The sequence below is a fragment of the Dendronephthya gigantea genome, unplaced genomic scaffold (genome assembly GCF_004324835.1).
Source record: "Dendronephthya gigantea isolate DGI-Jeju-01 unplaced genomic scaffold, DenGig_1.0 000201F, whole genome shotgun sequence".
NCBI classification, from domain to species: domain Eukaryota; kingdom Metazoa; phylum Cnidaria; class Anthozoa; order Malacalcyonacea; family Nephtheidae; genus Dendronephthya; species Dendronephthya gigantea.
This window is the reverse complement of record NW_021163211.1, coordinates 215,364-238,875: the sequence shown is the minus strand read 5'-3', so window position 1 is coordinate 238,875 and position 23,512 is coordinate 215,364. Positions and strand designations below refer to the sequence as shown.

Sequence of the window (23,512 nt, the reverse complement as noted above, 5' to 3'; positions counted from 1 at the left end):
ATAAGTCAGCAGGGAAGAACACGATGAATGCCAATGCAGTCCTTCAATTTAACATTTTGTTAGCTCGGTCTTGATGTTGACAAAACGGAATTGGTAACTATTTTTTATGCGGAATTGGTTAACTATGCTTCTAGGATTTCATGCTTACCAAAAGCCGCTCATGAGCGCAAGACTTCATTATTTAACTATTCTATTGACTCCCTAAAGTTTTTACAGTTAATACAGTTGGTACAGTATACATGATGCTGATAGCCGTATCCTTGAATTCCTGCATGAAAGCTTATGGGAAATCAAATTTCCACAGTGAAATGGTACATTTTAAGTATGTCCTTTAAGTATGTATCTCAATCAAGAAGTCTGCGGGTCATATATTTACGTTTATTTACTCCCAGGTTTCCACTAAGGTTATCATTACACTTTTGCTGCTGCTATACTGAGGTAATGTTCTGCTGTGATACACATTGAAGTAATATTAGACTCTTTCAAATTCCTTTGAAGGTGTGTTTGAGGTAACTTGCATGCATACAAAATTGAATTCTGCGTAGAATATGCATGAAACCCGTATTTTATTGTAACACAAAGTGCACGGTTTAGGTAACAGGTAACGTAAAATCAACACACTTACTTTCTCCTTGAGATACTTCTTAAACCACAAGGAAGAGAAGAAAAAGAAGTATTTTGCGAATAAGAGCTGTTAGCGACCAAAATATGACAACAATCTATAGTGCAAAGAGAGATACCACGGAAAACAATCGCTATCACTGAGGAATACACAGTACACCCACTCAAGTCGGTGTCTTCCAAGTTTACGCCCCGCTATTTTTATCATACATCATTGCCTGCTATTATTCTGACTAATTAGTGACATGTTAGTTGAATTCCTAACTGAAAACCGGCCTAATAGCTTAGTTTGCTATTACTCCTATACTTCAATTCAAACTAATACCTAAATTTTCGAAAAACGTTTTCTATAACTGTAATTATTAACTATTAACATACCTAAACTAGACAGGTTTAAAGGGTCTTAATTTCGAGTGGAAATTATACACACTTCAAATTCAAGCCAGGGACAGTTGATGGAAAAATGAGTCAACTAAAGGTCCTCCGGCAGGAATCGAACCTACGCTTTTGCGATGCCGGTGCAATGCTCTTGGTAGATTAGCGTAGGTTCGATTCCTGCCGGAGGACCTTTAGGTGACTCATTTTTCCATCAACTGTTCCTGGCTTGAATTTGAAGTGGGTATAATTTAAATCAGTAATAGCTACAGAAGAATAACATTTTAAACAAAGTTTTTGGTTACACGTCAATTCATCGACTATCCGAATCAAAATGTTCGTATGAATGTGAACGATTTATAAGTTCGTTGAGACAACACGGCGAAAAGGATGAGCAATGTATTTTATATTTGGCCGGTTGGAGAAATACCCATGCAGGGTAAAATATTCGGATACCATGCAAAACCTTTCTAAAAAGCTGCTCTTCCGATCTAGAGATCGTCAAACAGCGCGCAGACACGTTTTATACTTTCACTCAGAGTATTTTTTAGTAAAATTCGAAGTCCATTAGTGAAAAAATGAATCATTATGTATGGTGAAATGCAAATTAGTGCACAAGCGACAGACATTTTGTCAGTAATTTCTGATTATGACAATTAAGTAAGTTTGATTATTTTATGTTGACTTTACATTGAATCCAATTATTCAGTGATACGTTTTAAACACCAAGATACATCAATAAAAATCAGAACTATATATAAAGCATGGATACATATAGATTAATGTTATACTGTTCCTACGGTTTTCCCGAATTTCTGGGAGAAATTTTGATCTGTTGCAAGATCATGGAAAGTTTCCAGAACTCGAAACTATGTTTTAAACTTGAATCCGCAATCGTATAATCACGTAATCGTCAGTATATCGTTACTGGACGTTATCGTAACTAGACTAAAAACGTACGGTAAATCCATATAATCAAGGTATCATTATACATAGTAATAGTAAAAGTCTGGAGCCCGAAAACATCATAAATATAAGGATTCCTACTACATAATAGGCTTAATAGCTAACTCCAGACTCCAGTGTCGTCATTCTTTTTATATTATTGTTGTATTATCGAGTCAGTTATACTTATTATGATCACTGTGGTCAATCATTCCAGAAATATGACTTCCAACTTTCTATTCCGTTGTCACTATCAAATGAGAGATAAAGAACATAAGCTGAATGTCTTTTGACCTGGCCGCCGCTAAAAATTGCGCACGTCTAACCTAGCTGCGATGTATACCCTGTTTGTCGAACGTACTCTTTTTTGCATTGCTATGGAAACCCTTTGTATAATAGTGTATATGTTATACTTGGCGTCAAAAAAGCCACTTACCACGTAAACTGGACAAGCTGTGATGTAGTTTTTTGTAGTGGACCGGATCCATGTATATCTCTGTAAATTTTTTTTATAAAAGAGAAAATCGTTTAACGTAGGCCAATTGAGATTTATATCTATCGCATTATCAACGAGAAAAATTATTCTTGTTCGTAAATCTATAGGGTCTCTTCATTTCAAAGATTTCCTTAGTCTACAGGATGAACGACTGAGCTTAAATTTATACTTTCCAACTTTGCAAAAAAATTTCATTTTGTATGGCTTGTAAGCGACGTTTGTATAGATTCGATATTGATTTTTTAGAAAATGAAAATGGATTGCAAAATATGCAAATGAAACCAGCTGCTTTCGGCCCGATAGCATTATATCAGATTGCTATCTGAGCATTTAAAATAGCAGGGCTTCGTATAAAAATTATCAGATACCGAAGTAACCAAAAGAAAATGTCGTGACTGGTATAGTGTAATCATTACAGGGTTGAGTTTACAATAAATTGCACAGTCGCGCCTTGAGGGAAGTTGTTCATTATAATATGAAGTGAGAAATTAGTCGAAAGCTCTTACCTGCATAATAATTATTATATTAATTAAGAATTAAAAAACGAGTCGCGTGCCTTTATGGTGTAATAATGCACGATGGGGAATGTTGGGAGAATACGAGAGAAGCTTGTAAAACACGAGGCGTAGCCGAGTGTTTTACAAGCTTCTCGAGTAATCTTCCAACATTTCCCCGAGTGCATTATTACACCATAAAGGCACGCGACGAGCTTTTTTAATTCTTTTAATATAAGAAGAAATTATAGGGCAACAACAAAATTTATTTATTTGATCAATAATGAAATTCTCCTTACATGTTATTTAAGATGTTGCCTAGCAACAAAAACTTCAAAGCCAGAAGCGTGCATTATGGCCTCACAATGCACGCGCGGTAGCCAATCAAATTGCTCGTTATATCATACTTATATTATAATTAGTCATATTTACCCATAAGATTCTTTTTCGTAAAATACTGCACTGCAGAATTCATATGCATAGTTTGAAGTGTTAATTGGGCTATGCACCATCTCAATCATTAATTTATATCTTAATAAATTACCCTGACAAATGTGGTACTATACGGTATAGAGTGTTGTGGCCTTAACATCATCACTAATCAAGTGACGGGTCCAGCGAGGAGAGGTGGGGAGTGGCAGGGGGTAGGGGGTGACATTTGAGTTTTCTCTGTGTTTCCCAAATGCACTTGATTGAACTAATTAAAGACATACCATCATCAAAAGTAATTTCCCTCAAATGGGAGTTCAGTTCTGAAAATGTTGGTCTGTCATCTTTTTTTGTAAATGTGGACTGGATAACATTCTGAATTGAGTCAGGGATTTTTGGATGAAGTTCAAGTTTATTCCCCTCAAGGACCTACAGAAGGGAAGTGATATGTTTTTATGAAATGTTTCTTCACATAACCCAGTAATATGGATTTTAGTTGTTTTTATTCAGAATACAAAAGTTTTTTGACTGAAGTGCATGCAAGTATGACTTTAGTTCTTCAACTTCTATAATATTCAAGAGATGACAGGACAGAGATATTTAGAATTAATTGTAGTTTATTTTCATGTTTCAAAATACTTACATATTCTCGCACTTCCTCGTCAATATCCAAAGACATTCCGTTTGGCATATTGACGTATGGTTTCGAACCAAAGGTGAAAATCTCATACAATAACACACCAAATGACCATACATCAGATGCAAAACTGAATTCACCGTCTCGAAGTGCTTCAACAGCCATCCAACGCACAGCAAACTGATTTTCCGAATAACCTTTGATGGATGATCTCATAGAACTAGACTGAGAATCGGTATCAGTTTGAGACCGCGAAAGAGAAGAAGAAAGATGAAAGTTGCCAAGTTTGATGACAAGACTTCCGTTTGGATCAAAAACAAAACAGCTCTTGGCACACAGATCGCGATGGATTACATTGTTTTCACCGAGAAATATCATTGCATTGCAAATATCTAGAGCAATGTAAAGCAGCAATTCACCTTGAGGAGGTTTCGTGAAATCGTGAAGATACGTCAACAGATCATTTTTGGATGCTTTCTCTATTATCATGTGCATAGGAGCTTCAACGGTGGAACCAAGCAAGCGGACTATGTTTTGGCACGGTTCTGGAACAGCATTCAAAATACTAAGGATTTCGATTTCGTCTCGTAAAGAAGAAACACCGGGCTCTGTTTCAGGTATTTCTTCTTTTGAGTGCAGGTGCAATTTTAACAAACATTTTCTGCCACTCATCAAGGCATCATAAGTACTGACTCTCTGCTCCAAAAGCTGAATTCGCGACTCTTGTAAAATCTCCAATATTGCATATCTATATTTTGAAGATAAATGAAGAATGGACAAATCTTCGATGCATCTATCCTCAAGAAATTGCTTGATAATCTGTGGTGTTGAAATGAATACCACTCTCTCGCACAGTTTTTCATGAAGCTTTGCCACAAATTCATCCTTGCTCGGTTTCGAGGAATTATCATTCTCTAGTTGCCCGAGAACTCCTCCACAACCTTGTTCGCCTGTCAAAACTTGGTCAATTATTGCTGCAAATTGAAAAATATACAAGAAATGTGATATTATGAAATATCTTCACATCGCACTATTGTTGCAACTTTGGGGTTTGAGGTGATGAATTTTTTAATTTTAACAAACAAGAAATTTACCAAAAGCCTTATAATGACGTGAAACGCAGAAAGACTGCATGTTACACGTAGTTTTGTATATTGAATGCCGCTTTTTATAAAATTGAAATAACATTACATTATAAACACTTCAAGTCTATAGAACCTCCATAGTCTACAAAACATTAATTAAAGTATACCTTTGTGTTTTGACGTTCTAACCAGCCTAAGCATCAACCGATAGACTAACACCTCAAACAACCAACTTTCCGTTGAAACTCTTGTAAATAACCGTTTCCCACCGCAGCGCTCGCGATAATCTGCGATCAACATCTGTAGTAAAATTACCGGTCTTAGGTCGCCTTGGTACTGATAAAACTATATTAAATATAAATAAACAAGATTCTCAGAATAGGTTAGGTGGTTTAATCTAACCATGCAATCTATATCTTAGACACTTATTGAGCTCTTTCACATGGCTCTCTACTACATATATAATGGTTCAAGAATGCAAGGTGAGAGTTTATGAAAATATACAATATATACTAGGTACTCATCCAGCCTGCGAATGCAGCCGCCCTATTTTAACTTATTATATTCCTAAAAATCGGGGAAATTAACATTCGCACGTTTTTCTTAAATCAAATTGAACAGGATGTGCTTAAAAATGATTAGGCAGGGGCCACCTAACTAATATAGCTGTAGGCATAATAACAACATAATGGCGGATTATTTTTTGTATGCCGTAAAATTTCAGCTAGGGCACTAATGCATGAGCGCCCTGGGCCGGAAGAAAGTAGATAACTTTAAGTGATTATTGAGGACGTTTAGGAGGATGATTGTGGACGATAAATTTGTATCACAGTGTGATAAATTTAAATGCCTTGTTCGGAGATAGGAAATAAGATGAAAAATCGCCTCGTCACTTGCTAAAAGTAATGTATTTTGATTGGACAATTTAAATTTCAGGTGTTCTTTTCTTGATTAAAAATCAGGCGTTGTTGAAAATTTTTTCAGAGGTTTGGAGGTTTTAAAAAGAAAAACCAATTCAGTTTACAACCCAAAGAGCATAAAACCCACAATACGATGTCACTGCACACGAAAAGACACAATCTGAGATTATAATCAAATTGAAACATGCGCCATTTCGAAGTTCGCATTATTAATTTTATTGAAGAACTGACTGACTGCAGTAGTTTCTATGTATCTGGTAAATAACGTGTGGACTGATACACCTACCTTCGGCAAATCTTGCATAAAGACAAGGCATACATGAATATCTAACCAACTATTTGCATCACTGAGCTCCCTACCAAGTTTCATTACTTCATCCTTGTCCAGCTCGCCATTCAAAAAGTATTTACACTTTTTAATGTTAAGTATGAGGGATTCCTTTCTGTCCGGTTTCTTACACGATTGAATAATCCGTTCAATGCTCTCCCTGGCGAGATATAGGCCGTACCGAAACAGATTTCGGTCTTTGTTGTCCTTGCTGTTTAAGAGTGTGCTTAGCTCTCGGTCAAATTCTTTGATTTTTGATTGGATTTTCGTAAATTCCTTCTCGTCACACTTCAGAAGGAATAACGTGATTAGCCAAGCATACGTTGTCATCCTGTGGCACTTGGGCTTAAAACGGTCAACCTTTAGGAACTCGAAAAATGATGAACGAAGAATCTCTTCCGCTTCTAATATATTATGACAGCGAGTTTCTGATGAATCTGAGATGCTTAAGAATATTTCATTCAGGAGAACATCAAGCGCTCTTTTCACTACTCGAGGGCTGTTACAGCAGGCCAACATCGCCAGCTGGTCAAGTTGTCCATTCAAAACTGGAGATTTAGGATCAGAACTAGTTAAAAGATGGATAATGAGAAAGGTTTCCTCTGCTGTCCTGGTTTCGTCTTTAGTACTTTCAAATTTATCGATGAACTCTTTTGGTTTGTTATTAAATTCGTACACTTTCTTTCTCATTTCTAAAAAGATTACATTGAGATTATGTACATAATAATAAATTGTTTAGAAATAATATCGATGAACATTGTTTGACAGAGCTGAGCAAAAACCTCAAGAAAGTCTTTCGATTCTTTCTACCACAAAATACTGGGCAAGTACTAGTATTGCAGTTGAGTAGGAAATTTATCTGCAAGTAGGAAATTTACATTGCTACCTGAGCGAACAGATAATCTCATGCAATTAAAAATTCTCTATACAGACTGTTGAATGAAAATTTCCAGTGAACTGTCTAACTATACAAATTTTTCTCTTCGTTACATGCTCTTTTTTTTAATTGTACGCACGGCGAACGCGCGCATGCATTTGCGATTTAATACATAAGATGTTGGTTCAGTCACTCACAAGTATTTTTAAACTTTGGCTTGTCAATGGTTTAAGCTTAACAACCGACGTCAGACTCGAAAGTGGCGATTTAAAAGCTTTTGGAGTTGAGAAGGGGTTCCTTTCTAGCTCCCCCCCCCCTTCCTGGAAAATGTTTTGTATTTTTAACGCTTAATTAGGCCTCTGGGATTTGACTATGTTCATTTCGGAAGACCTTTTTTGATGAGTACCATCAAAACAGAGCGAGTTTGTTGCGGTGTGTAATGTTAATACGTTTTTCTGGACATGGTTATGTTTTGCTAGTATTTGTATGCACTCAAAAGGGATATTATATATCACGAAAAAAAAATGAAGCTGTAAACCGGACAATAAACTGTATATTGCTGCAATTAGGTCTTTAACATCATCCAATTAAAAAATGTTCACCCATTCTAGTGACATATAAAACAAACAAATGTTGCATTCATGCATGTAATGATAAGAAAATTTTTCATCCGTGAAAGACGAATTTACCTATCTAACTCTGTTTCGATCAAGTGCGGATCTGGGGTGTGCAGAATAAATTACACAGCTTAATTTTAAATTCAAAACAACAACGCTATTTGTTATAGATTTGAACCTATCCTTACACTCATGTATACTTGACCGTTTGCCATTTCGATTACAAACATTAGCGGTTCAACAACACATTTTTTATATAAAATCAGGACAATCGGATTTAGAAAAAACTAAAATAAGTATATAATGGATACAATACCATAGAAAGTAAGGCTTTGGACATGATCATCAGCGGCAATGTTTGGCACATCTCTCTTTACTTGATACTTGCTTTTGACATCAATTTGTTCTCTGGGAAGCTACAACGTATAACATCGAACTATTTTTAAACTATATTGACAAAATAAAGATTTAAAATTGCTACATACCTATCCAGGATTTTCACAAGACTGAATTAGATAACAAAGAGAATAGACATTAATAGGAAAGTATGAGGGTACTAATTCCGGCCTAAGATTAGGAATTACACCCGGGTATTGTGCATTGACATTTATTTACCTGGATTGCCTGCCTGGACATAACTCAAAATGGCGGCGATTATGAGAGTGTTTGCTCATGAAGTCGACCACTGACCAGTAATTTAATCTCATATTCGTCAGCATTGATGGCACTTAATCTCATATTTTTCAGCAGATATGACGTGTATATATATATATATAAATATATAAATATATATACATATATATATATATATATATATATATATATATTAATATATATATATATATATATATATATATATATATTTCAATGGCATTGTGACATAAACGTGAACATGACGGAATCTAAAGCCGTCCAAATTCTACGTTATGGACCGTGGACAATCGACGTTCGACCGTTTTGTTAGTTATGCCCATGCGCAAAATATGAAAGAGACTGTGGTAATGAACAAATTAACAGGTAACTACGAAGGAGCATGGATACAGTTCAAGACTAAGCGGTGAAACAATTTAACATCTGTCTTAAAAGTACTTTGTGTGTTTACTTTGGTTATTGCATATTTGCTACCCGGTAAGGATCGATGCATTTAATTTGTACAGTTTTTAGCTTAGAAGGACATAAACAAGTGTGGAAGCTGGGTTGTTGCTCCATCGCCTTAATTAACTTTAAAAAGTTTTTTAAAACTGTAAAGAACTTTAGACTTTAAGAAAGTTAAAAAATTTTAACTGATTTTGATAAAACCAATGTCACCGGTTGGATGCAATCACAGAATAAACATTCAAAGATAATATTTCACGATTGGTCTTTATCTTTAAATATATTCTACTCATGGCTTAGAGCTTGAAGCTTGGTTTGGATTTGCGAGAGGTTGCTGCATGCATGTGTTCAGTTCGCATGTGCTTTATATTCCATATAAGCAACCAATGTACTCACCTCGTAATGCGTATTTTTCCTGGACGGTGGGGTAGATTGGTAATCTCTGGCTGGTAACATTGGAGGAGGAGAACCTAAATAATTGTTATTAGTATAAATTCCAAGCTGACTATTGCTTTTCATGCATTTTGATTGGTCAAAATTTACTGTCCCTGAAGTGATAGTTACTGGTCGGTGACTATAACTTTTTGTTGCCGTTTTGCAAATAAGAAATTTGAAGTAATTATAAACTTTTATGAAATTTTGTTGATTATTATTTGTAAAGACCTCGAAATTTATACTATATTTATAATTTATACTAATTGTTTAGTCGCCTCAGGCTCGATGGTTACAAGCCTATATAGCTATACTTAAGTTGTTCAAAGTATTATTAAATTTGCCACTGAAAAAGACGTACATTACATATACAAATAATTACTAAATTACCCTAGTAAATAAAATGGCAGGGTCACCACAACAGCGGTTGCCAATTACCGTGGGCCCCAGTTGAAATTGCAATCAAAAACGAGGCTAATATTTTTGTATGTTTGCATGGTGACAGTCGATAGGTAAATTTAGCTTGTAGGTAAGCATTGCACTTATGAAGGCCCGGGTTAACGGACCGAAAGCTTTGAGGTATTAAATACTTACGTGGTGTTCTTACAAGCTAAATTACTTAAAAACGAGGCTGTCAATAACTAAACTTCATCATGTAAATTCCAATATTCCAAAAAGGCGAACAAATTACTTGTTTCGCTCAAAATGGAACGTTAATGGAAAGGAATCATATTCATATATTATGCTATGCCAGGTTGATTTATATTGGAAGTGAATTTTTTTTTCAAAAGAAATTAGCTAGGTGTGTCGTACACTGCTGCATTAGCTAGTTTCTATCATTATAAGGTGAAAAAAGGCGTTCGCAAGAAATGTTATTAGTTACACTGTTAATTTCATGGTGCCAATCACCAATGCTGGTGTTGAACAAAAGGTACAAAATGACACCTTTTTTAGGCCTAGCTATGGGTGATGTCACACTGCATGCCGAAATGTTCACCGAATATATAGTTATATGAATGGATTCTGATACAATATATGTTCGGTTTAGTTTGACTTCACTATAAGCGCCATACATGCTTTCCAGCTGCCGCCACAACATATTTCCAAGCGTTTACATTATAAGCTTATACGCTCGCCACTGTAGCTATATACGGGCCGTTTAAAAATTCGTTACTCTTTGAAGGCTGTGAGGGTGTCTATGGGGGAGTCACAGAGAGTTTTTTCACTGATGGGGGAGTCACAGAGGAAATTTCACTGATGACGTCAAACGACGCAAGGTGAGAATTGGTTATTGGTAAAGTTACAAAAGGAAATTACTTTGCACATGATTCGTCTTTGTCTTCAAAAAACGCCAAAACAAATTCATTAATTGTGAAACATCGTACATTGTACATCTTCACGTAGGAATCACTGATGATGATCTAACGGTCTACTATTAGAACAGTCAACAGTGGTGAGAGGGGGCTATGTCGTTTAGCGTCGCGTAATTTTTGATATAGTGTATAAAAATTATTGGTATTCGCTAGATAACGTCAGAGAGGGTTGGGAAATGTATACAATACCATTGGAAGGAATGTTTTGGTCGTCTTCAGCGTTTGGTACAGCGATCGTTGAATCAAATCTGCTACTGACATTCTCACTCACTTCTAAATTCTCTCTGACAACGCTGGTCTGATTGGGGAGCTACAAAGTGCAGAATAGAGATTTTTCAGTGTCTTCGTCCTTGTCGTTTTATGTGAAAGGCTTTCCCTTAAAAATAAAACCTAGAAACAGCATGGCAGCGTCTTTTAACAACTTCGCATCACGTAAATATGGCATAACAGGGAGTTAGCATGACCTAGCTGTAAGGCCAATTTTTTTGGCAGTTATTTGTCAAATTTGATGTAAAGATGTTGCTTGAAAATCCTGGACAAAGGTGCGTGCGCGTATTTTGACAATTGAACAAATTAGCTTTCTGCTTGACTGGTGTTATGTAATAGATATACATAACTTATGCACTTCCTGATACGTTTACTCACTTCCGATTATGTGTAACATCGTAAATGATTTTATAGTCGCGGAAATAGAAGCGTTCCGAAAATATCAAGCGACTCATTTGCTCAAATTTATCAGTTGGCCTACAGAGTTCATCAAATATTTGGAAAACTCCTAACTTCCGGTTTCGAATTGAATAATCATATGCGTATTTATTTTATTGTCCGATAGGATTAGAGATTAGTCAATTTTAAACTGGGAGTTAGGAGTTTTTCAAGGAATTTTTCAAATATTTGAACACCGTAAGCCAATTAACTGATAAATTTGAGCAAATTAATTACTCGATATTTTTCGAAACGCCTCTCTTGCCGCGATTGTAACATCGAGCATCGCACATAGGTTTAAATTTCAATATCACGACAATAAAAAACAGCTCAATATTTATGAAGGCCAAACGCTTTTGAAAAGCTGCATATACTTACCTGTAAGTATGCGGGATCGTTAGATGAACGACTGGTTATTTCACCTCTTGGTTGTTCATGAAGGGATCTACGTCCAATGTCAACATTACCAAATGCTAAATTGTGCAGGAGTGTTTGAAAGATAAAAGCAAGAACAGCGGTTTTGCAAAGCGTTTTGGCAATCGGATTACGGTACGCAATTTGGCAATGCTATATTTCGTCAATTAATTTTAACCAGGGAGCAGCGTGGCAGCGTCTTCAAACAACTTAGCATCAAATGTGGTGTAACAACTGCCTAAAATAGACAAAACACTTCTCGACGTTTCGACCTGAGGGGCTTCATCAGGAGAGTTAGTATGAAAATGAATAGGGGAGAATACATTATACATGTTTGTATGGGGGCAAAACACATGTAAAAATGTGCCAATAGAAAACCAAAAAATCAAAACAAATTGGAATACATTACGTTGCCAAAGAGAAGCCTGATGGTGGGCTAAGAGTAGCCCGCAATGAGGGAAGCCTGATAACCCACGAAAATATGCAAAATATTTTTTGTTGATCGGGCTTCCCTCATTGCATTCCCTATTCTTAGCCCACAATCTTTGGCAACGTAATGTCTTCCAATTTATTTTGATTTTTTGAACGAAATATGTAATATCTTTTCGATATTTTGATCAGGCTTCCGTCATCACGTGTTTTGCTCCCATACAAAACATGTATTCTCCCCTATTTATTTTCATACTAACTCTCCTGATGAAGGCACTCAGGTTGAAACGTCGAGAAGTGTTTTGTCTATTTTAGACAGTTGCTATACCACATTTGATGCTAAGTCAATTGATTTTGTTTAATTATGTACCGGGTGGCGCAAAAAAAGTTAACCTGTTTGATTGAGCATAACTTAATTAAAGAGCTATTAAACTAAAGTTACGTTTTTTAAATTTTCTAATATCTAAATTAAATTTTGATATATAGCATAAGGTTTTTCATGCAGTTTTGACCGAGATATCGGGGGTTCAATTTAAGTATGCCTTTTCGTAAAGTGTAAAAAGTAACTAAAAATGGCATTTAAAGTGAGTTGACAAATCCTAGTATTTTATCGCACGTATTCCTCTGTTTCAATGAAGTTTAAATAGAAACATTTGACAGATGGATGAGGTTTTTTTTTTATTTTCTGTGTTACGGCATGCAGAAAAGCATTAAAACAAAAATTGGTTATTTAGGTTTAGACTTTGTTCCAAATATTTCATGTTCCATGTGGCACAAAATTCGTTCCGTAGCGCACAAATTTAATTACTCTCATGAATTCTACTTGTTTTTTCTTAATATGCCTCGTTTAACGATACAACATTATTATCTTTTCTTATTCAATATGCATTTTTGACTAAATTATTGCACATTTAAATGATATGTATTAAAAGTAAAACGCCGATATCTCGAAGAATACTGTATCAAAATACCCGTGATGTTTACCAAATTTTAAGTTACACATTCACGAATCTAAAGAAAGTTATTTTAGTGTAACAGGGCTTTTAGTTTTGAAGTTATACTCAATCAAACAGGTTAACTTTTTTTGCGCGGCTCGGTGTAGGCGGTAGGCCTCGTTAATTGCGTGATAATTTTAAGAGATTGAACACTCGAAATGTTCTTGTTCTGAAGGTGGCTGCCTAGGGTTATCGCCGCGATAGGGTTGTTGAATAAATTTGATTCCTAAACTCCATGAGTTCAATTGAACATTTTTTCCATTTTTTTTAGAGGAATTTTATTTAAACTCGTCAATCGGGGAGTAATTTTTTCATATACGTTTAACATACATTTTTCAGTAATGAACATGCAGATACATTATAAATTGATAGTAAAAGCATTCCTTTGACTTACTGTTTTTTTAATTTTGTGTTTTGGTTATACGGGTAAATAAAAGCAACCGCATTGAATGGCATTAGAATTTATTTATGGCCACGAGGCTATATAAATAATTCGAAATGATAGATACGATACCATTGGAAGTAGGATTTGGGTCCGTTGTGTTTGTTTTAGAATTTTTTTCATCACCATTGGTCCGTAGGGGAAGCTATAAAATTACAGTTATTATTATTAGACATTGCCCATCCAGGTGATAATTCAGGAGTGCTTTCACTGACGAATACAGTTTTTTGTGTTCCAAAGTCGAAATATGAGCTTTAAAGTGTTTTTTTTTCTTGCGGTCCGAATTCATATTTTAGAGTTTCCTGCAATCTGATTGGCTACGCAAGCGGTCCGTATGAGGCCGTACGGACCGCGCGAGATCTAAAAGCACAGTTTATTACTATACTTTATCGTGAAGTAGAGATTATAAAAGAATTAATAACAAACAAATACGCAGGGCTAATAATATAATGTTATAGGATGAGTCATGTCATAATTTTTTGCGTCGGACTCTTTACTTTGCAATCTTCAATTTTTAATCTCCGGAGTGTCCTACATCCTAGTTTGTGTCTAAAAGTCTATTGTAGCAAGTATTTTCAAAAATTTCATGGTTCTTATGATTTAACATTCGATTGTTAGCTAGCCATAATAATGGAACGATTTAATTAATAAGTGCATGGTATGCACTCCAACTTGCCAATTTGGAAAACTAACGGAAATCGAAAAGAAAGTACTGTTTGGAGGAGGCTCGAGCTCTTGGTTGTATTAGTTTTCTTACCTCTTCGTATGGATGATAGTCAGGTTCATTGCTGGTGTTGTCATCTCTTGGTATTTTAGAGCGTTCTAAATAGTTAATTCATAAATGATTGGTCGATTGTTATAGCAAGTTAATCAATTATATATATTTTTAAGAGGAAACGGGGAACATTAACAACAGTGTTTTAATATTGTATATCGAGGGCTGTTTGTATTTAAACCATCAACTACATTTTGGGTACTGATTAAATTATAGTTAACTAATTTCAATGTTTGCGATTACTTTTATCTAATGTCGGCACAAACAACTGTATTGTGAACATTTAATTACAGTGACAGTGACGGTGACAACTCTCTCACTTACCGGCCATTTTATTTCTTAATTGTTCTTTTTTTCTGATGCACTCTGTAAAACAATAAAGTCACACAATTAAATACATCACCTTGGACACCTTCATCATTATTTTCAGCCATAAAAGTGTGGTTTTGCATATAAGCATATATATAAGTGCATGGCAATGGTATTGTGTCATCAATTTTTACTAACTTTTAGTCTTTAACATGAAACTAGCTTCTATAAATAGCTATAATAAATTAAAGCGAGAAGCAACGCGTGTCAAGCTACCGAATTGAGTAATATACCGAGTACCAGCAAATTGACAAGTATAATATGATTTGTATTTTTGGTTCCGAAATTTGTTCGGGTTTTAATATTTGAGTAACATTTATATTAAGAAATAAAAAAGATGCAATATTAATCGGGTTTTATATAAAGTTTCTGCCTAATACAGTTTGGCACAAACCAGGGCCGTAGTTAGAAGCTGAGAATTAGGGGGTGTATATTCATATATTCATCTTATGGCCGACTGTTTTCTTTTGTACGCTATATTTCCTACGGTGTATACCGTGTGTATAAATGACATCCATGTTGTATTTCGAATGACATCCATGTTGTATTGCGTCATTCCGTTAAAAAATGAACGAATATTGGTTTGACAAAAAAGTCAATAAAAAATTACATTTTTCCGCGGATGGGAATTGGACATTTCTCTTTTCAAAATATGTCAAACAAGGCTTTGAAATGCTAATTATCACTGAGAATATGCAGAAACGCAAATTTATCGCAAACTTCTTCTTGTGCAAAACAAGTGCTTCGTTCATTGAATTAAGTTTGCATTATCTTTTGTCTTTAGGTGTCACTTCGAATTCACATCAGCTGAAAATTTTGATTTCAAACAAGTAACTACCATTTCTGGTTATTAACCATTTCTAGACTTATTTCTGGTTGTATTGATATACGAAAGATATGGTGTGAAAATGATATGAAAACCTAATAGGCTAGGCTCTTTATTGCCACAAAAAAATATCATATTCGAATTTTTTTATACACCCTGTATAAACATGAATACATACATATACACCCCTCCCCTAATAAAGCGGTCTGTCTGCGGCCATTGTAAAAATATATGCATGTTCATAAAAACAATAAGGAAAAACATATTGATATCTGCCGATCTACGAAACTTTGCCGCTAGGTATGATGTGTAAACGAATTAAAGCATGTATGAATTACAGCTTTTAGTTTTTGCATTTATTTTTTTAAAAAAAATCTGTCAAGTATATCCGAAAAAATTAGGGGAATTCTCAAAGGTGGTGCATTATCAGAGAAAACAGTAACCAATTTTGAGCGCAATGAAAGTACATAATTATAAGGTAGACATATGTAACCTATATCGCAGACTAGAATGAAATTGGACACCTCGGTGACGGCTCCCTTTTGTCATGAACCATGAAATAAACCATATTGAAGTAATTGAATACACAATAATCAAGAATATCTTAGGCTTTATCTGTGGAAAATAGCGCAGATTAGTTCGAAGTACAGATTATTGCTTTCGCTCTAGCATCGGTTTCATAACGTGCAACTAATCGCCGGATAAATATAACGGTGTTGCACGTATCACGTCCGTAGAAAGCATCAGAAAGTCATACTATTATTGCGTAATGAAACATACCTGTGTTATATTAAACGATTTATCCAAACTCATATCACCACACATGTACGCATTCTAAGCAAATCATCAAAGGTTCTGCAAATAAGGTAAAGCAAGCACAAACACGCATAAATTGCATTGCATAGACTTACGAATAAATGTTATGAAGCAACCACTGCGAGCCTTTGTGGTCACTCACTTCTTGCGAGCCAGTTAAACAATAGGCCCAGCCTGCTTTGCGCGCTTTGATAGCCCGCAATACCGGGCTTTAAGAAGCAGAAATCGGGTTGGATGCTAGATTAACTTCGGATTTTCGATTCAAGTTATTGTATCTGCGCTTCAGTGAATAATATACACACGAGTTCATTACTTAAAAAAACTTAGGAATACACAGCTATGAATTGAAGCTACACGTTTGAATAAATAAACCTACGCTTTTAAACTTTTTAAAGTCCACATCAGAGACGGCGAAAGATCCTTAATTGGGAGGGGGAGGCTAATATATTCATATATTCGTGTTTGCATTATTAGTTCTTTTCATATTGATTGTTTTACGGGCTTTTGACACGAATATATGAATATTAGCTACCAATATACATGAATTTTGAAATACAATAAAAAAGCCAGGTTTTGTGGCTTTCCGTTTTGACTATCCCAGAACCTTTGTTTTCTCGTAAGAGGAAATCGCTGGCTCGGGAACTAGATTGAAACCATAAGAACCGGCAAAAATCTGTGTGTTGTTGCCCGGGATACATTTTAACAATGCACTTTATAGCTTAATTCGTTATTGTTGAAAACATTACGAACAGTAACGGGGATACGATTTTAACTAGACAGGCTTATTCAGATGCTCAGCTATGTAGTTTTAACATACGTAATGCGCTTAATAAAACGTGTGAATAAAGCTCTAAACGGCAGATTAGGTATAACAAGTGATTATGCACTTTTTTATTTATGATTATAATTTAGATTTTTAGATTTTTAAATTTGTATATTAGGATTCGTCTTTCTTATAGATTTATTTGACTATCACTGTACTGATTTCTACTGAAGAAGGACGAAGTGGGAAACGTTTTATCATCAAATAAATGGAGAAGTGAGAAGTTGCCTGCTTTTTTGAATTCTTTGGAATATTTTTGGTTCCAGATTTTGAACACCAAACTGCTCATGCATCTTCCCAAGTAGCTAAGATTTAAGTCGAAGGTTTTCCTAATATAAACAGAGATTAATATGTGTGTTTCTCCATTATCCATATTTTCAATCAAGTTATCAATCAAACCTTTGGCCAACCCCACACTTTTACCAAGGTCCTGATATCACACGTCTCGTCATTAGCAAACGTCTGCGAGTTCAACGCGCGAGACTGGGCTCGTCTAACCCACCAGTCCATCTGCGGCTCCAGAACGGCAACAGAAACAGGAATCCCACGACATTTGTCAATAAACCTCTTGATCCAAGCGCAAACTCTTAATGTTTTCTTCAAATCCCACCGGTCTAGCAGATCATCAAATTCATCTGTTTCGTTCACCATCACGTTGGCTATCGTCTCGCGAATAAACCTGCTCTCTGCGGCCGATTCCGCCGTAGGCTCTCTAGCAGGATTGATGGGCCGAGCGTTTGGACTAGACAACCACGGAGGGCCGTTCCACCACAAATCATTGTCCACCACTGACCCGCCACGACTTGCTAGGTCTACAGGATTCTCGGAGGAAGAAACGTACCGCCAGGCATCGATTTTGTGCTCGGTAATTTTCCGCACCCTATTTGCTACGAGCTGGCGATACTCCCCGGTTCCGCCTATCCAGTGTAATCGCGAAATAAGATCGTCATGTAGAGATCTCGCGAGATTTGGTCAATTCGGTTTGGTAACCTAGGTTTCTAACCAGCCAAATGCTGCTCGATCACTTCGCCCAGCAGAAACGGGGAACATACCAAACCAAACCAAACAGTGCTCTGGTGAATCTTACCGTCACGATCTCGTCCGATGTAACATTTTTTAACCAGTGGAAACTGAGCGCATCTCGATCGTCTTCTTTGGCACGCATCTGGAGGAACGCCTTCTTAATTCATGTCAGCAACAAGAATCATGGGGCGGAATCTACCGCAAACAAGAACATCCCATAGTTTGTTTTGTAAAGATGGACCAGTTTCTAGGCAAGCGTTAAGCGATGGACTTCCTTTCTCGGCACTAGCGGAACAATCATACACAATACGCATCTTAGTGCTTTGGTTATCTCTGATGACAGCTCGATGAGGCATATAATACTCGCGACCTACGACTTTCAATGGCGTCTTTTCGACGATTCCTTTCTCGAGCTGCTCGTCAATTGCAATGCTACTGTTGTACTCTTCGATTTTACCAGTGTCTCGCAATCGTTTGACGACAGACCTCAGACGGCGAAGACTGGCGTTTCGGTTATCGGGAAGGGAAGGATGATTTTCTGTCCAAGGCAAACTGGTTTCGTACAACCCGGCATGGGGATCACGTGTAAGCTGCTCACGGAAGAGTTCGTTAAACCAAGAACGTCCAGGGCAGATAAACGTTCGTAGTCTGCCGAAGAATTGACCGCGAGAAATCCGGGAACGTCATTGCTATCTAGCCCCGGGGCCATTATAACCAAGCCGAAGCGAGTGTGCTCGCTCGGCGATTGGCTCCTCTTGTCTACCGATACGAGATTTAACTGAGGTACGTATTTTGGGGTACTCGTTTGCACCCCCTCTATATCTCCCAGGTGGGCATAGTTCTTAATGAGCGTCGCTCATTGTGCAAGTTTTCTAGGTTTAGAAGCCCAACTTTCTCTATTTTTGTGACACGTGCATATAGACCAAAGTTTCCTTTTACTGATTCGAAGCGGATATCATACTGTGAAACTTTGAAGTGGAAGTACCCATTACGGTAGCGATTCGTCGCGTTTCCCTTTTGACTTCACTTGCTTGCGTGAAATCGACTAACTTGGCGGAAACGTACGAGTGACTGGCGCTGCTATCTACAATGCACGGAATTTTATGCCGCCCACTTTAACCACCACGATTGGGTGAACAACTGGGTCAGATTTTGCGTATCGACGTTAGATGTCATAGCCGGTTCATCCTCTTTTTTCGGTCTTGTGGACATATGAATGCATGTTACCTTTTCTTGCATTTTTGCATGGCAGGAAATTTACTTTGCATGCACTGACAACGTGCTGCCCCGCGGCGCAGTTAAAACATATTTATTATCACCAAATATTTCTTGCGTGCTTCGGGTGATGAATTTCTGTCACATTGCGTAACTTTGTGATCATTTAATCTTTTTGTCACAACACAATACAATTATTACGCATATACATGTATATTTACACCTCGGAGAGGTGAGGAAAAGAGACAGCCCTGTGTCTTAATTGTTTTTTTTTCAAGTCACATATTTTCAATGTACCGTATATTTCGCAAAGTTGCAAAAGGTTTTCCCATGCATTTTTTTGTCGCTATGAATGAGCAGAAAAACAAGTGGTTTTAAGCAGGTAAATATCTTGCTCTCGTGACACTTTAAAAACCTTAATTCCGAAAGACGGCCGTGTTCAATAATTCACTTCAATAATTAACCTTTCATTGGACTTACTTTATAGCACTATGGGCATTTAGGCATCCAATGCTTATTGTAGTTTAAATTAATTTGGGAATTCTTTAATTATGAGGCCTATATCAACAAGGAGGAGTTTCCTTTTGAACAGTTTATTGATTGGCAATTTATTTTTCAAGCAAAACAAATCAATGACTAAATTTTGAATACTTCATGCAAAATGATAGATAATAAATAGTACACCTTGCTTGCAGATTGTTTGATATATTAACATTGTTATGGTGCGAAAAACCTAATTATAATTTTTGAAATGTCATTCAGCAATCACCCGTATAGTATTCCAGCTATATTCCTGCATTTTCATATTTGATGATTTAGCTTTACAGACAGGGGCACTATATTTTAAAGTCGAGATCGAGTGTATAGCGCGATAATTGTTTAGTCGTTTTATGTAAAATGCGAAAATCACAAACTAAATCGGCGTTCCCTTCCATATCAACATATAAACTTCTCAAGAGTCGTCACTGTCAGTGAGTGAGCTCGAATGGGTGAGTGAGTGATGAGATTGATACATTTATTTCATTTGTAACTGCATGTGTAATATAGTATTTATCATCCATAAATAGTCATAGAGAAATTAAATTAGCGAGTTCTAGGAATTACTACGACTTGAGACGCTGTTTGTTGTTCACTTAAGCCATCATGCAAACCTTCATTCACGATTTCATTATCAATTTCGATGTCAAAAGCTCAAACTATAACTTTTGTGAAACAGGTAAACAACAGCAAGAACACTGGCACAAAAGGACAAATTCCGTACTTATAAATTCCGTCATTGCACGCTGAGGCTCACGACATACATATATAAAATTATGTGAATTTCTAAACAAGCCACATTCAAAACGTATATACACTTTATCAAAGAACTGAAAGAAGTAAAGATTACTTACCAACGCGATTTCGTTTTCAGTACTACATACATCACGAATTGATTAATGTCATTCAGCGATATATTTTTTCTTTTTAGTAAACAGCAGTTTTCCTAATTCCGTGTATCACTCATGTATTGACGAACTATAATCACCTCGATCAATTCAAAGAAATCTCAAAATGAAACTAAAATTGCAAAATAACAGGAACTTCATAAATATTAAATGCGACCGCGATGGTTACCTTAGAGACGCCATTCGACCGTAACATATAGCTAACAACAATCCATATGCAACAATTAATATGCAACAATGTGGGATAAGAGGCCAATGGTATGGAATAATAATAACTGTAATCAAACGTTGGCTAGATTTACAGTGTTATTTCCCTATTACAGAATACATTTACAATTCACTCTCAGCCAAAAACATTGAAAATAAACCGGCTGTTAATTTATAAAAAAGATAGGGCTACTCATACTTCATGCTTCATGTCCATCAGACGCAAACTTTTTGCACTTTCTCAGTCTAGTAAATAAGTAATGTCACTTTCTGGCATTCTCGCCTTCCAATCGTGGTACAGGTAGTTTATTGCTTCGTTCAACGGAAATCCTAAGATCACGGAAGCCAGGAGGCGACAGGAATAAAATTACCTTCATGTCTTACTTTCCGTGTTCCATGCTCTATATAGACTATATACTTTATGTTTTGTCGATAGGCTTATTCTATTGTTTCATTGTTCTATTGTTCTATTGTATTGTTCTCTATACTATGCTAAACTTGTCGCTTTTCTTGGCAAACTAAAATTCTCACTCCCCTTGATTTCACCGTGCACGATAACTCAAAAAGTAATAAAGCTAACTTGATAAAATTTTCGTTGTCGACTTTAAAGACAATTGGCTCGGGGGTGAACTAAAAGTTTTGTATTCCGTTCAGTCGAAGTAAAATAGCGACTGAATATATCAGATATTTATAGCCTGTAAAACGTTTAATGCTGGAGAAGTTTCGTTTATTCTAGTTCAGCTCCGACGCAAAAATATTTAGAACAAAATAAAACCAATTCCGTCGTTCTAGAGTTAAAACCTAGTTTGTTATATCGTGCTTACAAAAATCGTCTATTTTCCACCATTGGGTGTGTCTGGTCTGGTTAACTATAGTGATGGAAGATTCCTACAAGTCTTTTTTTCACTCAGAGCAACTTGGCTTGCAACATGGCATGAACAGATTTTTATATTTTTCAAAATTAAAGAAAAAAGTTTTTCAGTAGTGGCCACTTTAGCATGTTGGTCCGTTATAATTTGCATTTCACTCTGTGTAAAATATATATTATATTATGGTTGGCAGACTCTCGCTGTATACAAACAATATATTGAAAAACCTAAATTCCTTTGTAAAACACCTTACACTACACTGGACTTATTTGCACGGCCTTGCTACATTTAGCCTGCATGGCAGGCGTTTCTTAAAATCGGGCAAAGCGACGACGGCGAAAGACCACCTGCTGTGTTTGGCTATGTATTTTAAAACTCTGTCAACTGGTGGACGGGAATTGATGATTGGATGCGAGCCTAAGCCGCTGCCAATCAAAAGTAAATGTTTTTAATTGTAACGTTCAAATATATACATTTTCCACGCGTCTAGTCTAAATAATTTTCGAAAGTCGAAACACGAACTAATTCTTAACGATATGACTTTTTTAATGGCCAAAAAATTAGGACAACTGTCTTGATAGTGCTTACCTATTTACATTGGGAATTTCTATTGGGGCCTAGGATTCTTATTAATTATATTATTTTCAATATATTATCTTCAATTCCTGGAAAGTCATATACCGCGTATTTATAAATATATAAATATATAAAGAATAGATGATATACAAATTCTTCGACTATATATAAAACAGACATCTATTCTGTTGCCTCATAACAAACGACAGTGGTCATGTCCTGGTTTAGACTTTTTTTGTGTTCCTTTAGACATCTTAAATAATTATATATTGCAACTTCGAGAACCAGACTTCGATTGATAAATAAACTTACAGCAGTTCGGCGTTGGTTTCTATCGGGTTTTTTTTGTTTTTTTCTAAAATATATCCCATCTCCCAATTCTCCACGAGGCATAAACATATTTAAGTCAGATATTATATCATCCACTTCGAATTTCTATAGGACGGGAAGTATGTCATCCTCGACAATAGATTTTCATCATTTCACCTGTAGAATAGCATTCAATTTAGCCTAGCTAGGGTCTAAAAACACACGCGAAACTCGGAATTTCCCCAAGAGACTGTAAAATCTTGCATGATGGATGTCCTGGGCATTTACGGAAAATACCAAAATTTAAAATTTTCTAGAGAAGAGGAACATGTATGGAAGGTCATGTTGTTTGAGTTGTAAATATTTAAATATTTTTTATCCACATTTGTAAAGTAGAAATATTGTTAATAAAATTTTTTTGCAGGTGCAAAATTTGACTGTCATCATACATAAAAATGTGTATGTCAATTTTGTGTTCCCGACAGGGTACTCAGGCATTTAACTCCAACCATTATATTGTTAATAATATACGAGGAAATGTTCTCGACCC

At 36.0% G+C, this 23,512-nt stretch overlaps 1 protein-coding gene across 1 annotated transcript; it reads right to left on the bottom strand.

Annotated features, from left to right (window-relative positions):
- Window positions 1–2,104: 2,104 nt before the first annotated feature.
- On the bottom strand, window positions 2,105–21,043 carry LOC114539382. Its single transcript, XM_028560007.1, has 15 exons — window positions 20,948–21,043; window positions 16,460–16,534; window positions 14,809–14,850; window positions 14,467–14,531; window positions 13,782–13,854; window positions 11,808–11,902; window positions 10,914–11,034; window positions 9,316–9,389; window positions 8,141–8,240; window positions 6,289–7,022; window positions 5,250–5,427; window positions 4,004–4,971; window positions 3,645–3,789; window positions 2,378–2,437; window positions 2,105–2,191 (listed from the first exon to the last, which is right to left on the bottom strand). The coding sequence occupies exons 3-15, from the start codon at window positions 14,813–14,815 to the stop codon at window positions 2,178–2,180; spliced, it is 2,634 nt and encodes an 877-aa protein (XP_028415808.1). The 5' UTR covers window positions 14,816–14,850; window positions 16,460–16,534; window positions 20,948–21,043; the 3' UTR covers window positions 2,105–2,177.
- Between the last annotated feature and the right edge of the window lie 2,469 nt (window positions 21,044–23,512).

Bases quoted from the DNA above. Each gene is read 5' to 3' on its own strand.
- LOC114539382 (XM_028560007.1), bottom strand. The intron at 7,023-8,140 runs GTATTGTATCCA...TAATCTTTTTAG, and splicing joins CCAAAGCCTTACTTTCTATG to AAATGAGAAAGAAAGTGTAC. The intron at 2,438-3,644 runs GTATGTCTTTAA...AAAAATTTACAG, and splicing joins GGAAATTACTTTTGATGATG to AGATATACATGGATCCGGTC.